Consider the following 14,441-nt stretch of genomic DNA (forward strand, 5'->3'; position numbering starts at 1 on the left):
TGCAAATGTGCACTTCATCGCTACGTGCGCTTCCTGTGAGGAATGCAAGGCTCCAGACATGGCATTAGGATGTGATGTTTGAGGACCAGGAAAAGGGCTCACCACCCAGAATTCCCCAGAGTAAAAAACAGCACCCAATAGCATGCAACACGGATGTCAACACAGGAAGTCAGACTCCACCTCTTCATTACACTGATTGGGTGTCAGTATGGAGCTGCCTGTTCTCCTTGTCACTTCTTGTCCCATGTCTTCTCTGAGGTCTCACTCCCATGTCACTCTGAGGTCTCACTCCCATGTCACTCTGAGGTCTTACACTGCAGTATTGTGTCCCTCTCATTCTCACGCAGCCCTGCCTGGTCATCAGAGGACCTGCCATGATAACTGGGATCTTGAAGAACGTCTGACTTATTTGACCTTCACAGTATTTACCACCTCTGATGACCTCTGGCAGTGGTGGTATGGGGGACAGATTGGAGGTGTCTCCAGGTTAAACAACCCCACTGTCATGCTGAGCACGATGGCAACGGCCCACAGAGAGTCAGGACACCCATGGAGGGACTGACCACGAATTAATTTGAGTGAACAATGATCAGAGGAAGGGGGTCAATATCGCCAGGCTATGTATTTCTGGTTTACTTTTTAGAGCTCACTTTGGCACAAAGCAAGCAGTACAATCTGCCTTATGCATTGTCTGACTAATATATTCAGTATATGTACTGTATGTCTGCTGACCTTCCGAAAATACAGCTAATTCATGTTTAAACGTGATATTTCCCACCATGCAGCACTGACTTCATCAACGTGGAAGTAGGTAACCTTTACTAACTCTGCCCAGAAGTTTCATTCATTATCTTCATCAGCCAGGGTTATGGAACCGGTGATTAGTTATTGTATATTTTTAAACTATCATAATTTCGTCTTAGTTGCAAATAATGGGTTCATATTTAAACAACAGGGTGACGAGGTGACAGTGTGTGGATCAGCCAAACAGAAGAGAACAAGTCCGACCTGTTGCCGGCACAGTCTATGGTTGCCGGTCAACCCGACGTCTGATCTCGTTAACGTCAACAATGGAGCAAATGGAAAACGCATTCTGTGATAATTTCGCGTGCAGATAACATTTCATTTAATTACATTTCATGTGACAGACGCAGGCTGTTCACAGTAATGGATATAGGAATATATGAGAGCAACATTCTTGTAATGAGAACATATAGTGTATAGGGTTTTTATTTTGGTTTTCATGCGGGAACAGATGCAAGGAGTGTTTTTTTATTTATCGGGCGACTGTAAATGTTCTGGCCAAAGGCATGCAATTGGAAAAGGACAGCAAGGGAACACATGCATAAAATATATATATATATATATATATATATATATATATATATATATATATATATATATATATATATATATATATATATATATATATACATATATATTGTGTGTGTGTGTGTGTGTGTATACACACAAATAAACATTATGTACAAGGGAAACAAAACGTAATCATGTATTTGCACTACAAAGTATTGAAAATGACATTTCATTCTGCATAGCTAACCTTTATTATTTTGGGCGGGTCTGTTTGGACACTAAAAACTGTCATTACTGCCTTGCGGCCCGGACTATACTGGATTGGTAAGAGTTTTAACCTGGATATGGGCACGTGACTGAGCGGGCGGGTCTGTTTTTCACACCTGTCCGCAATTCCAGTGGCGGGGGTACCTCGCGGGTGTGTGTCCCTGTGTCCCTGAACTCCTTGAAGAGAGGGACGAGAAAACGGGTGGACGAAAATAATGGACTGGTAACAGGAACTATCCCGGAATAATGGAATATTGTACACGTGGATGCAGGTAACAGAACCACCAGCCGCAGGACAACGGCGCGTGAGTTTGTCAGACTTTACGACGAGGGAAAGTTCCACGCCTCCCTGAAACCTTTAATTCCAAAGAAAGTTGATGGATATGGATTTTATTTATGTCAGTAATTATATCCCCATTAGCCATACTGCCTGAAGAAGTAGCTAGTCTTCCAGTGCTCACTGGCTTTAGTGGAATGTTGTCTGTATAACTTGCGCTCTAGTTGTTTATTGGATTCTTTCCAGCGAGTCTACAGTAGTCATGGCGTTATCTCAGATAAAGTGTTTGGACGAGAATAACGTGAACCTACGGACGCACGAGTCCAAACCGGAGTTCCTTTATTCGGAGGAGCAGCGGCTTGCACTGGAGACGCTCCTCCGGGATGGGAGCGAGGCTTTCACTAAATTCCTGCAAGTGTCCGGCCTTCGGTGCTTCCTATCTGACCAAGAGGTGGACAGCCTGACCGGGGCGGTGCAGGTGTACGACCCGGGATCACAGCTCCTTCAGGCGGACTCCGACAGTGATGACCTCCCGCTGTCTCTGCAGTACTGGCCAGACATGTCGGACTTCTCTCTCCCGCGGCTGGACCTGGGCTGGCCGGACTGCGCTGCCTACAGGGGGGTAACACGCGTCACCGTGTACACGCAGCCACCGCTGGATGGCTTCGTGCACATCAAAGAGGTGGTTAGGAAAAGCATCGGGCAGGCGCAGAAGGTAGGACAGGTGTATTGATGCAAACAAACACACCAGGGTGGTCAAGACCAGTGTCTGGAGATTCACAGGCTTTAGATACTGGCCAAATCTAAGCTGTGTTGAATAGGTGTTTACTGTATTGCCCTTGATATAACGTATTAAACGTTCGTCACCATTATAAAGGTTATTCAGTATGTCAATATTAAGCTTAGGCTGTATCATCAGCCTAATAGTAGACGTGTTTGCACTTTGCACTTCACTTATTTCACTTGTGCTAGGACCAAAAATCCATGCCAGGATAGTAAAACAACAAGGTTAGCTGTTCCCCCTCCAGTCTGTAGGGTCATAGTACAGAACCACGTGAAGGTTCCAGCAGAACACAAAGCACCCTGATTACAAATCATAGATAAAACTTAACAGCTCACTACTCACCTAGTCGACATGCAATGCCCACTGGAGCTGAATATACTGGGGGTTCAAATAACCATGCATTATAACTGGCTGTAATGGCCCTATGTTGCCTTATAATCAGCTGTTACAACCATATGACGCTTTACAACCAGCTGTAACCACCTAGTAAGAATGTATTATTTCATCGCATGCGCAGTTAGTTATTGTAAAAAAAAATCTGCATGTTCTTAATAACTAGCGTGTAAAGATAAATACAAATATGACATATTTTCAAAATGGAAATTGCCCAGGTTTATTTTGTGTGTAGACGTCTGCTCGCACAACATTCTGAGTTAAAAATAGACATATAATGTTGTATCCTATATATGCAGGATTTATGTCTGATTTTCAATAAACATGAAGCAGTGACATAGGCGAGATCGTTTAGATTTGAATTGCAGCTCTGCCTTACAATGTAGTACTGTATATCCAGCAATTACAATTCTCAAACCTATTTGTCTGGATACCCTATTTTGATTCCAACATATTTTTAGCTGATCCCATCACATATACACTGAACAAAGATACAACATACAAAAATGTACAGAGTTAACATTAATTTTAATGAATCAGTCAATCTATAGATAGCTAATAGCTGTACATTAATGAAAACAATGACTCCAGTCACGCCATGGCTGTTTCATTGATTTAGAAAACAATGACCACTACGCTATTTAACAATGGACAGTCAGTCACCCACTCCATAAGAGACATTCGCTCTTCTTGGCCGGCTCCGCTTACGTGGTCTGTAATTAGTTAGTGATTAGTTTTCATTGATTAGTGCCTGATCCTGAACAACCCCACCCACCTGTGTGTGTTTGTATGTATGTGCGGCTATGTGTGTGTGTGTGTGTGTGTGTGTGTGTGTAGTTGATTGCAGTAGTAATGGACCAGTTTACTGACGTGGATATCTTCCGAGACCTTTTGGAGGCAGGCTTCAAGAGGAAGGTGTGTGTCTACATCCTGTTAGAGAGAACAGCATTACCTCACTTCCTGTCCATGGCTGAGCGGTCTGCCATGCACCCTGGCCACCTAAAGGTAACACACACACACACACACACATAAACACAAACATACTGTATACATGCACACATATACACACACACACACAAGCATACATACACACACACACCTTGTCGCTTCCTGCTCTGCATAGCGTGAGAGAGAGATGGTGAGGCAGAAGATGAACATAATCAGTTCACATGAAGCACACAGAGACACTCTGGTTTCAATAACGAGCCAATCTGACAGTCTAGAATGTCACTAGCCCTGGGGAATGCCTCTAGGATTTATGGGGTGGGAATTTATTTTTTGTCATTAACGTCTCAAAACACGTTAACCCAGTCAAATGCATTGCTTGGGTTAATGCCTCAAAACATGTTAACCCAGTCAAATGCATTGCTTGGGAGGGGCTTATATCATTCCTTTTGCATTCAGAACACAGACCTAATCCTTGATTATTGAAATCAGTAACCACTAGTATCATTTAACTGTCCGTTTTCAATTTCAATGAATCGCAGACTGTCGGCCATGCTTGATAAATTAAACTTTCATCATAGCCTGAAGGAAGGCACGCCAAAACATCTCTTTTTCAGAACAGCATTTAACCAGAGAATTTGGAATGGCTCTATTGACTCAATCTTTTGAATAAAGCAAATCTTAAAGAATAATGAATTTTTCCTCCATCTTTGCTTCTTTTCTGATATGTTGTAACCTAGGTAGGAACTAAAAACTTTCAGGAAATGTGTTCTGTCCAGTTCGAAGAAATAGTAAAACTGCACTAAGCCCGCCGTTAACAAACCTGTGAGTTAAGGTTTATTTGAAAACTAACATTCAATTGAAATCTTGCCACTGAAAATCAGCGACAACCTTTTTTAATAGGAAGTAGTTCACTGTCTTCGTATCAGTAACTCTGTCTGTAGTCCACTGTCTTAGTATCAGTAACTCTGTCTGTAGTTCACTGTCTTCGTATCAGTAACTCTGTCTGTAGTCCACTGTCTTAGTATCAGTAACTCTGTCTGTAGTCCACTGTCTTAGTATCAGTAACTCTGTCTGTAGTCCACTGTCTTAGTATCAGTAACTCTGTCTGTAGTCCACTGTCTTAGTATCAGTAACTCTGTCTGTAGTCCACTGTCTTAGTATCAGTAACTCTGTCTGTGGTCCACTGTCTTAGTATCAGTAACTCTGTCTGTAGTCCACTGTCTTAGTATTAGTAACTCTGTCTGTAGTCCACTGTCTTAGTATTAGTAACTCTGTCTGTAGTCCACTGTCTTAGTATTAGTAACTCTGTCTGTAGTCCACTGTCTTCGTATCAGTAACTCTGTCTGTAGTCCACTGTCTTAGTATCAGTAACTCTGTCTGTAGTCCACTGTCTTAGTATCAGTAACTCTGTCTGTAGTCCACTGTCTTAGTATTAGTAACTCTGTCTGTAGTCCACTGTCTTAGTAACTCTGTCTGTAGTCCACTGTCTTCGTATCAGTAACTCTGTCTGTAGTCCACTGTCTTCGTATCAGTAACTCTGTCTGTAGTCCACTGTCTTCGTATCAGTAACTCTGTCTGTAGTTCACTGTCTTCGTATCAGTAACTCTGTCTGTAGTCCACTGTCTTAGTATCAGTAACTCTGTCTGTAGTCCACTGTCTTAGTATCAGTAACTCTGTCTGTAGTCCACTGTCTTAGTATCAGTAACTCTGTCTGTAGTCCACTGTCTTAGTATCAGTAACTCTGTCTGTAGTCCACTGTCTTAGTATCAGTAACTCTGTCTGTAGTCCACTGTCTTCGTATCAGTAACTCTGTCTGTAGTTCACTGTCTTAGTATTAGTAACTCTGTCTGTAGTTCACTGTCTTAGTATTAGTAACTCTGTCTGTAGTTCACTGTCTTAGTATTAGTAACTGTCTGTAGTCCACTGTCTTAGTATCAATAACTCTGTCCGTAGTTCACTGTCTTAGTTTTAGTATCTCTGTCTATTGTTCACTGTCTTCAGTCACTGTGTGTAGGTCAGACTCAAATAAGACTGAACCATCAGATAGTTACTAAGACAAAGAACTACAGACAGTGAGCTGATACCTTTTTGCGAGAGCTACCCGGGTATTGAACCCACAACCTCAACCTGCTCTATTGACCAAGGAAAACAGGTCTGTGTCATTGCACCTTAAACGTTTGGGAATTGTCTCATGTCCTTGGCTATGTTTGGCCCTGTACTCATGTCCTGGGCTATGTTTGGCCCTGTACTCATGTCCTGGGCTATGTTTGGCCCTGTACTCATGTCCTGGGCTATGTTTGGCCCTGTACTCATGTCCTGGGCTATGGTTGGCCCTGTACTCACCTCCTTTTGAGAAGCCCATTCTAAGGCCTCCAGCAGCTGATATTAAACAACAAATATGACAATGTGTCCACCCTTAACCAAGCAGGCAGCATGTGGCACCCCCCACCCCCTCCCCACTGCCTCTCCTCCCCTCCCCACTGCCTCTCCTCCCCTCCCCACTGCCTCTCCTCCCCCTTCTTTCGTCTCCTCCCCTTTCCTCCCCCTTTTAATCATGTGTCAGCAGAATAGAGTCACATTGTTGAAGACAGAACATAGAGCTGTTGGACACTCACACACACAACCTCACTCACACAGACTCACACACTCACACAGACACTCACACACACAACCTCACTCACTCACACAGACACACACACACACAGACTCACACACACACACAGACACTCACACACACAACCTCACTCACACAGACACACACACACAGACTCACACACTCACACAGACACTCACACACACAACCTCACTCACACAGACACACACACACAGACTCACATACTCACACACACAACCTCACTCACTCACACAGACACACACACACACACACACACACACAGACTCACACACACACAAACTGACAGACAGACATACAGACCCCCCCCCACACAACACACACACACACACACAAACCCACAGTCTTCCAGCTCTTTATCTAATCTGGGAAATAGGGAGAGAACTAACAGGCAAATTCTTCTGTCTCCTCTATAGAGGGATTGTTCCTGAAAACGTGACCCCTTTTCCAGAGAGACAAGATTATCTCCCATTCACCACACTTTCCTACCACAGGCCAAACTCATCTATACCAATGCAATACCAGGCTAGACTCTGGTACATTTATACCACTGTAATTCCAGGCTAGACACTGATACATTCATACCACTGTAATTCCATAGACAGAGAGAGAGAGAAAATGACAGTGTCTGTGATGTCTCACTGTATTATTGTGTGTTTATGATACTGTCCATGTTAATCTGGCAGTTAAACAACCAGGACACACCCACTGAACACACGTCACTTCTGTCTGTTCCAACATACATTATACCAGTACAACTGGCCTATATCGAACTATCATTATACCAGTACAACTGGCCTATATCGAACTATCATTATACCAGTACAACTGGCCTATATCGAACTATCATTATACCAGTACAACTGGCCTATATCGAACTATCATTATACCAGTACAACTGGCCTACTGTACCTCAAACTGTCATTATACCAGTACAATTGGCCTACATCACCCTGTCATTATGCCAATAGAACTGGCCTACGTCACACTGTCGTTATACCAGAACAACTGGCCTACATCACACTGTCCACTTACCATTCATCATACCAGTACAGATAGCCTACCTTTCTAACAAAAAATGTCAATGTTTTTTATACCAGTAAAATTGTTCTTTCTATTTTAACTCTACCCATTTCACTTTCCTGGTTCCCCACTACTGTGCATTGTGTGTGTGTGTCCTGTAGAACCTGCGTGTGCGTGTGACAGGTGGAACCGAGTTCTTAAGCCGGTCGTGTACCAGGGTTAGAGGACGGCTGGGCCACAGGTTCCTCTTTATAGACGGAGACAAAGCTGTGTCTGGATCATACAGGTACCCTGACAGTGCTTATAAATCAATACTAATGCTAGCCTGCTATTTCATGTATCCAGCTAAAATCAATTAGCCCAGACATCAAGAATAAGAATATAAATTGGATGGGCTGGTTTAGTAGCTGCATAGAAATGCTAATAATGTTACTAGCAAGCTGCAGTGTAAAGAATGTCATCCACAGTTAGCATACATTGCTTATTGTCAATCAACTGCATTAGCATTGATCAAATCAGTGCCGTGGGCAGAAACAGTTCCCATTTAGTATTCATGACATAGACTGTGACCAGGCTGGGACAATTCCTGCAGCTCATTTCAAAGTGAATGGCTTGTTTGCACAGGATCCTGTCTGTTCAGTCTTGAGGCTCCAGTTACTCCAGTTCAGCTAATTGTGTGCCTGTGTGCCTGGCCATTTCTCTCTTGTAAAGTTTCACCTGGACAGCATCTCGTCTGGACAGACACCTGGTTACCATGGTAACGGGCCAGGCAGTGGATTCCTTCGACAGGCTGTTCCGTGACCTCTACTTAACCTCCAGCGAAGTTGACCTCCGCAGGGTTGCCGTGGAGAAGGAGCCGGTGCCGGAGCCCCTCCCCCCAGCGCCCCCTGTAGCTCAGCTCTCTGCCGTCGACGCCAGGAAGCTTTTCAGCCCAAAATACGCCCTGATGACAGGCCATGCTACAGCTAGAGAGGCTAGCCTCGCCTCATCCAGACAGAACACCTCCCAGAACTGCCTGAAAACAAAGGTACCACAATGCACTGCTGCACAGTGCGTCACAATGCTTGCATGCTTACCCCAAACCCCTGGCTCCAGCCAATGCCAAGAGCGTCTTGTTTCTCTCCGCACTGTTGGTGTCCGAATACCCAAGGCCAAGATGGTTAACGGATCATGACGATCTAACCATTCTGATTAGTCCAAGAAACCAGCGGTGAGGGCAAGAGCCAGGACACATGTTGGTGAAGAAGTTTTTAAAAGTGGCTTGGAAACTGTGACTGGTTAGAGGTGAACGCTGATGAAAGAACACTTTCGTTCATCACTCTCAGCACCAACAACCTGAAGGGTAGTTGTCTCACACTAGATTTCTATAAATTGTTCATTTGGATGTCATGAACTGCCAATCCAAGATTGTCGGTGAACTAGAACAAGCTTCACTTCTTTGTGTCAATTGGTCAATAGTGCTGAACTGTCTGTGTACATTTCAGCTTTTCTTAACTTTAGTATCGCCCTGTTCACGCTCCATAACCCCTAAACAGACCCCGTGCCTCATGGTTGTAGGGCGGTCAAATTCATATTCTGATGATATTCAAAGATAAGGAAAAACAGCTATTTGAATATTAGTATGAGCGTCTGACTAACATTTTGTGCCCAGTTTTCAGTTTTCTTTAGCTAACAAGCTCAAACCCTCGCTTATTTCAGACGAGACAAATAGGGATTTGCAGTAGTCGCTGTCTTGTAGCTCGATCTTCTCAGGAGCAATATCCTTTTCACAGGCAACAATAGTTCATACAAAATCCAAATGTCTCCCACCTGTCAAGACCATCCATCCCCTCTCAAACCAATCCCAAAAAATCCCCTTTTCTCCTGCCTCACTCTGCCATTGATATTCCTGAGGGAAACAACTGTGCTACTACTACTAGTAATTGAAATTGAAAACCAATCAACCAATCATTTCTATCACACTAGGAGCGTGTCAGTGAGCCAGTGCAAGACCCGCCCCTCCACCTGGGATTGGCCTGTCTGGAGAAGGCGTACCTGATTCCATACTTGCCTACCTGGCCGGAACCTGACCCCCCCAGTGACGTCATCGGGTTCATCAATGTGCGAGACCCGTCGCGGCCGACCCAGGTGCACCTTCAGCGCTCCGAGAGGTTTGAGACCAGCCAGGCCATCCGCTTCAGCAGTCCGGTCACACGGCCCACAGTGGAGCTGCCACCTGACTTGGGAGCCAAACCGCCATCTAACACCCCTCCACACACTGCTGCCTGCCTTAACTCACACAGCCCACGTCGTTCCGTCTCTATCCTCGGCCCACAGTCACCTGCTGAGGACAAACCAGCACTGTCTCAGTTAACACCACCCAGATCTCAGTTAACTCCGCCTCCCACCCCCCCGCCCACACCTCCCTACACCTCCACCGTCTCCTCCTCCTTCCACCCTCAAGTAGTCCCACCCAATCTGCCCATCCCCAAACCTCGGACGGTCCAGTTCATGGTGAGTGATAGGAGAGGCTGGGATCTTTGTGGTGTTAGAGTGGTCACGAGGACAGAATGGGCTGCCCCGGCTCCTCATGGTGTAGGCTGTGAGAGCACGGCACGGCCACAGAGTGGACGCGAGATGGGGGAAGTGCCGCGGATACGAAGCGCCTGTACAGTTACCGTTGGCGAACTGACGGGGCACAATCAGCCACCACCGGAAGAGTGTGTGTCCACACCACAACCACAGAAAGACCACGTGAAGGGTTTGGAGACCAAAACACAACCGCTGTTGTGTGAAGGAAACCCTGGTGTGAGGGAAACCAGGACTGAAGAATACTTTGAGACTGCAGAACAAACCCCAGGAGGCTTTGAGGGCGTAAAAGGAGCGAACACACCTGGCAGACAGGCACACACGCATGACAGAGTCCGGAGTACACACTCTCCTAAGCTCCGAACCCCTCCTCCTGTCAGGGAGGTGTGTCCCGTCTCGCCTCCCTCGGGTGACTCTAACGCGTCAGTGGCTTCAGAGGAATATTACGAGTGCTGTGACTCTTTACTGGCGGAGCCGGGCTGTAACCTGCTGGCCAACGGGCTTCCCTGGGCGCCTGAGAAGAACCAGAGCAGAACCATCACAGACACAACCGCTTCACACGCAACTGCCACAGATAGTACAGATAGAACACCTCCCGCGGTCAGCATGGACAGAGAGGAGACGCATAGTTACCAAACACATGAGATGCATTTGCCCCGTGATAGCAGTAAGTTGGAACAAGAGACTAACAGCCTCCTAGCCCAGGCAATAAACGTAGCTAAAAACAGTCTGCTACCACAAAAAGCTAACAATCGGCTAAAAGAAGCTAACAATCAGTTCACACAAGAGAAACTGCAGTATGGTAATCTGTCTTCAAAGGAACTACAAGAATGTGACCGACAGTTAACATTTGGCCCCCGGAGGGCCCATGAACCAATAACCTCTCAGACGAACTACGGCCCAACAGTGGAGAGAGATGACGACGCTGAGAAAGCTGGCACATTTAACCCTGGCTATGCACTGCCTAAAATGTCTCCTGGTGCAGAGCACACAAAGCTGGTGAGACCTGCAGAGACATTATATACCTCCCCCGGCCCCAGATACAGAGAGACCGAACTACAGTCTGAAGACATGGAACAGCCCGGACTTGAACAAGGACCTGCAGAACTACTCAGAGAAAAACCAGCAAACAAACCCACTGACAGACTTACAGACAAACCAGCAGAGAGCCAATCAGACATACCAGCAAAGAGACAATCAGACATACCAGCAAAGAGACAATCAGACATAGCTGAAAATGGACCAGCATGGAGAACAAAAGAAAAACCAGCAGACAGACTAGCTGAACGACCAGCAAAGTTTCTGGCAGATAGTCCAGTTGAGAGACCAGCAGAGAGTATAACAGAGATACCAGCAGAAAGTTTAAAAGAGAGACCAGCAGAGAGACCACCAGAGACTCCAGCAGAGAGTCTAAAAAAGAGACCACCAGACACACCAGCAAAGATTCTGAAAGAGAGACCAGTAGACAGTCTAACAGAGACACCAGCAGAGAGTCAACCAGAGACACCAGCAGAGACTCCAGTGTCTTCAAGTCCCAAAAGTGGAGACAAGCTCCGGATGAACAGAGACACAGGCAGACGGAAGGTACAGACACACAGCATATTTTCTGAGCTAAAAAACCGGTAACACACCGCCTGTAGTAAGTTAGACATACTACTGACACATACATAGATTACACATCACGTTTTACGGACACTCCTCCCCCTCTCACTCCCCCTGTCTCTCTGTCCCCCCGTCTCTCTGTCCCCCTGTCTCTCTGTCCCCCTGTCTCTCTGTCCCCTGTCAGTATGAATTGTGTGGAGCTCATGAAATATTTGCAAAAGTACTAAAACAAAGAAAGTTTAGAAACTCTCCATGCCTTTCCTTCTGGCCCCCCAGCCTCTCCGAGCCCCTCCCAGGCCCTCCATCAGAGGACAGCAGGAGGACCAATCAACCAGCCCCTCCTCCACCAGAGCATTAGCCCTCTCCAAAGCCACCCGCCCCCCTAAAAGAGTCTCCCCTTTCCCCTTCCAGCTCTCCACCCCCCCACAGCGGAGGCCCGGGGCTGTGGGAGAAGGCAGGCGGTATGGGGCCAGTCCCCAGAGCCTTGATAAGGCCTCTGCAGGCCTAGGTGGAGGAACCCCTGCTAAACTTCCTGCCTCCTCTTTACCAGCGAGGAAGAAGCAGGCTGAGACGACACCTCTAGTAGCACAGGGCAGGTCCAGAACGCACAACCAGAGCAACACACCGCTGCGCACCCCCACCCAGTCACACTCCCCTAGCCACACAGAACCAAACCCCTCCAACCGGTCACACACGGTCAAAATGTCACAAGCCCCCATTCTCACCGAGCACCAAGTCCTGAACTGTCATCAGCTCCAGCTCCACACCAAGACCTCTCCGGCCCAGCTCCCCCAGCCCTGCGGTGCTAGGAAGAGTCCCGGCTCTGGGTCGCCGGGTCAAGGCGATAGTGGCAGAGCTCCGTTTGGGCTCTCATTTGCTAGGCTGCAGCAACTAAGGAGCAGGAAAGAGAGAATCAACAGAACACCACCAACGAAGAAGACCTCCACAACACAAGGGGACTCTGCCCAGGGGACTTTCTGAACCTGTGAAGTCATTAATGAAGTGATCACCTGGATTCACCGGACAGAACTGCTGCTTCCTTACACACTCCCTAACACCGCTGACTCCTCACAAACTCCCTCACACTGCTGCTTCCTTACACACTCCCTCACACTGGTGACTCCTTAAACACTCCCTCACACTGGTGACTCCTTAAACACTCCCTCACACTGGTGACTCCTTAAACACTCACTCACACTGCTGACTCCTTACAAACTCCCTCACACTGCTGACTCCTTAAACAATCCCACACACTGGTGACTCCTTACACAATCCCTCACACTGCTGACTCCTCAAACAATCCCTCTCACTGGTGACTCCTTACACACTCACTCACACTGCTGACTCCTTACAAACTCCCTCAAACTGCTGACTCCTTAAACAATCCCTCACACTGGTGACTCCTTACAAATTCCCTCACACTGCTGACTCCTTAAACAATCCCTCACACTGGTGACTCCTTACACACTCACTCACACTGCTGATTTTCTTACACACTCCCTCATGCTACAGAAGATCCACTGTGATCTGCTCAGGTCCACGCAGACTCCAATATCACCACATTCACCCCTTACTTTTTCAGGTGTGAAGCCCTGCACAGTCCTGCACATGCCAATGAGGATGTGAAGCCCTGCACAGTCCTGCACATGCCAATGAGGATGTGAAGCCCTGCACAGTCCTGCACATGCCAATGAGGATGTGAAGCCCTGCACAGTCCTGCACATGCCAATGAGGATGTGAAGCCCTGCACAGTCCTGCACATGCCAATGAGGATGTGAAGCCCTGCACAGTCCTGCACATGCCAATGAGGATGTGAAGCCCTGCACAGTCCTGCACATGCCAATGAGGATGTGAAGCCCTGCACAGTCCTGCACATGCCAATGAGGATGTGAAGCCTTGCACAGTCCTGCACATGCCAATGAGGATGTGAAGCCCTGCACAGTCGGGAGCAGAAGTTTCCATTGAACAGTTTTTCTGTCCTGGCCAAAAACCGCAGTGTGAGTTCAGTGTAAAATTTCTGAGTGTGGTGCTGATGTTCTAGAGCTGAGAAGTACAGAGTGGATATTCATATTTAATAATGCTCTAACTGTGTTCAATGTTAACCTGATCCTGAATCGCGGCAGATTCTTTTTTTTACCAAGCTGGAAGACCAGGACACATTTATCTGCCACTGTTTTTCACTAAATTCTGTTGCAGGTAGACAGCCAAGGATTATTCAAGACCCAGACAAAATGAGTATATTGTCTGTGTGATCAGAATGTCTTAATCTGTGACACATTAAACATGAATAAAGCCTAGTGTCAAACACTAACTGCACTCCCATACCAAAGCCTCATATATTGACACATTTGAAAAACATTAATATACATACAGTTGACAAATTAAAGGGAAAAACAACAGTGTCTCATTAAGGTGTTGGGCCACGAGCCACCAGAACTACTTCAATGTGCCTTGTCATATAAGTATCTGGAACTCTAATGGAGGAATGAAACATCATTCTAACAAAATAAATTCCCTCATTTGGTGTTTTGATGGTGGTGGTGGAGAGAGCTGTCTGACACTGGTCCAAAATCTCCCTTAGGTGCTCAGTCTTCCTACTCATCAAACCATTCAGTGACCCCTCATGTCGTGTG

General features: G+C 46.4%; 1 protein-coding gene across 2 annotated transcripts; it reads left to right on the forward strand.

Moving 5' to 3' along the window:
* The first annotated feature begins 1,522 nt into the window (after positions 1-1,522).
* Positions 1,523-14,149, forward strand: LOC105030341. Of its 2 annotated transcripts, none has more exons than XM_010904157.5 (6): positions 1,523-2,573; positions 3,873-4,040; positions 7,800-7,924; positions 8,350-8,665; positions 9,604-11,790; positions 12,220-14,149. In XM_010904157.5, the coding sequence occupies exons 1-6, from the start codon at positions 2,121-2,123 to the stop codon at positions 12,787-12,789; spliced, it is 3,819 nt and encodes a 1,272-aa protein (XP_010902459.4). In that variant the 5' UTR covers positions 1,523-2,120; the 3' UTR covers positions 12,790-14,149. The 2 variants fall into 2 exon arrangements, with proteins under 2 accessions (XP_010902459.4, XP_028979464.2); XM_029123631.2 differs by having other exon boundaries at positions 1,524-2,573; positions 12,085-14,149.
* Positions 14,150-14,441: the final 292 nt, after the last annotated feature.

Source organism: Esox lucius, chromosome 11, assembly GCF_011004845.1.
Source record: "Esox lucius isolate fEsoLuc1 chromosome 11, fEsoLuc1.pri, whole genome shotgun sequence".
In the NCBI taxonomy this organism is placed as follows: domain Eukaryota; kingdom Metazoa; phylum Chordata; class Actinopteri; order Esociformes; family Esocidae; genus Esox; species Esox lucius.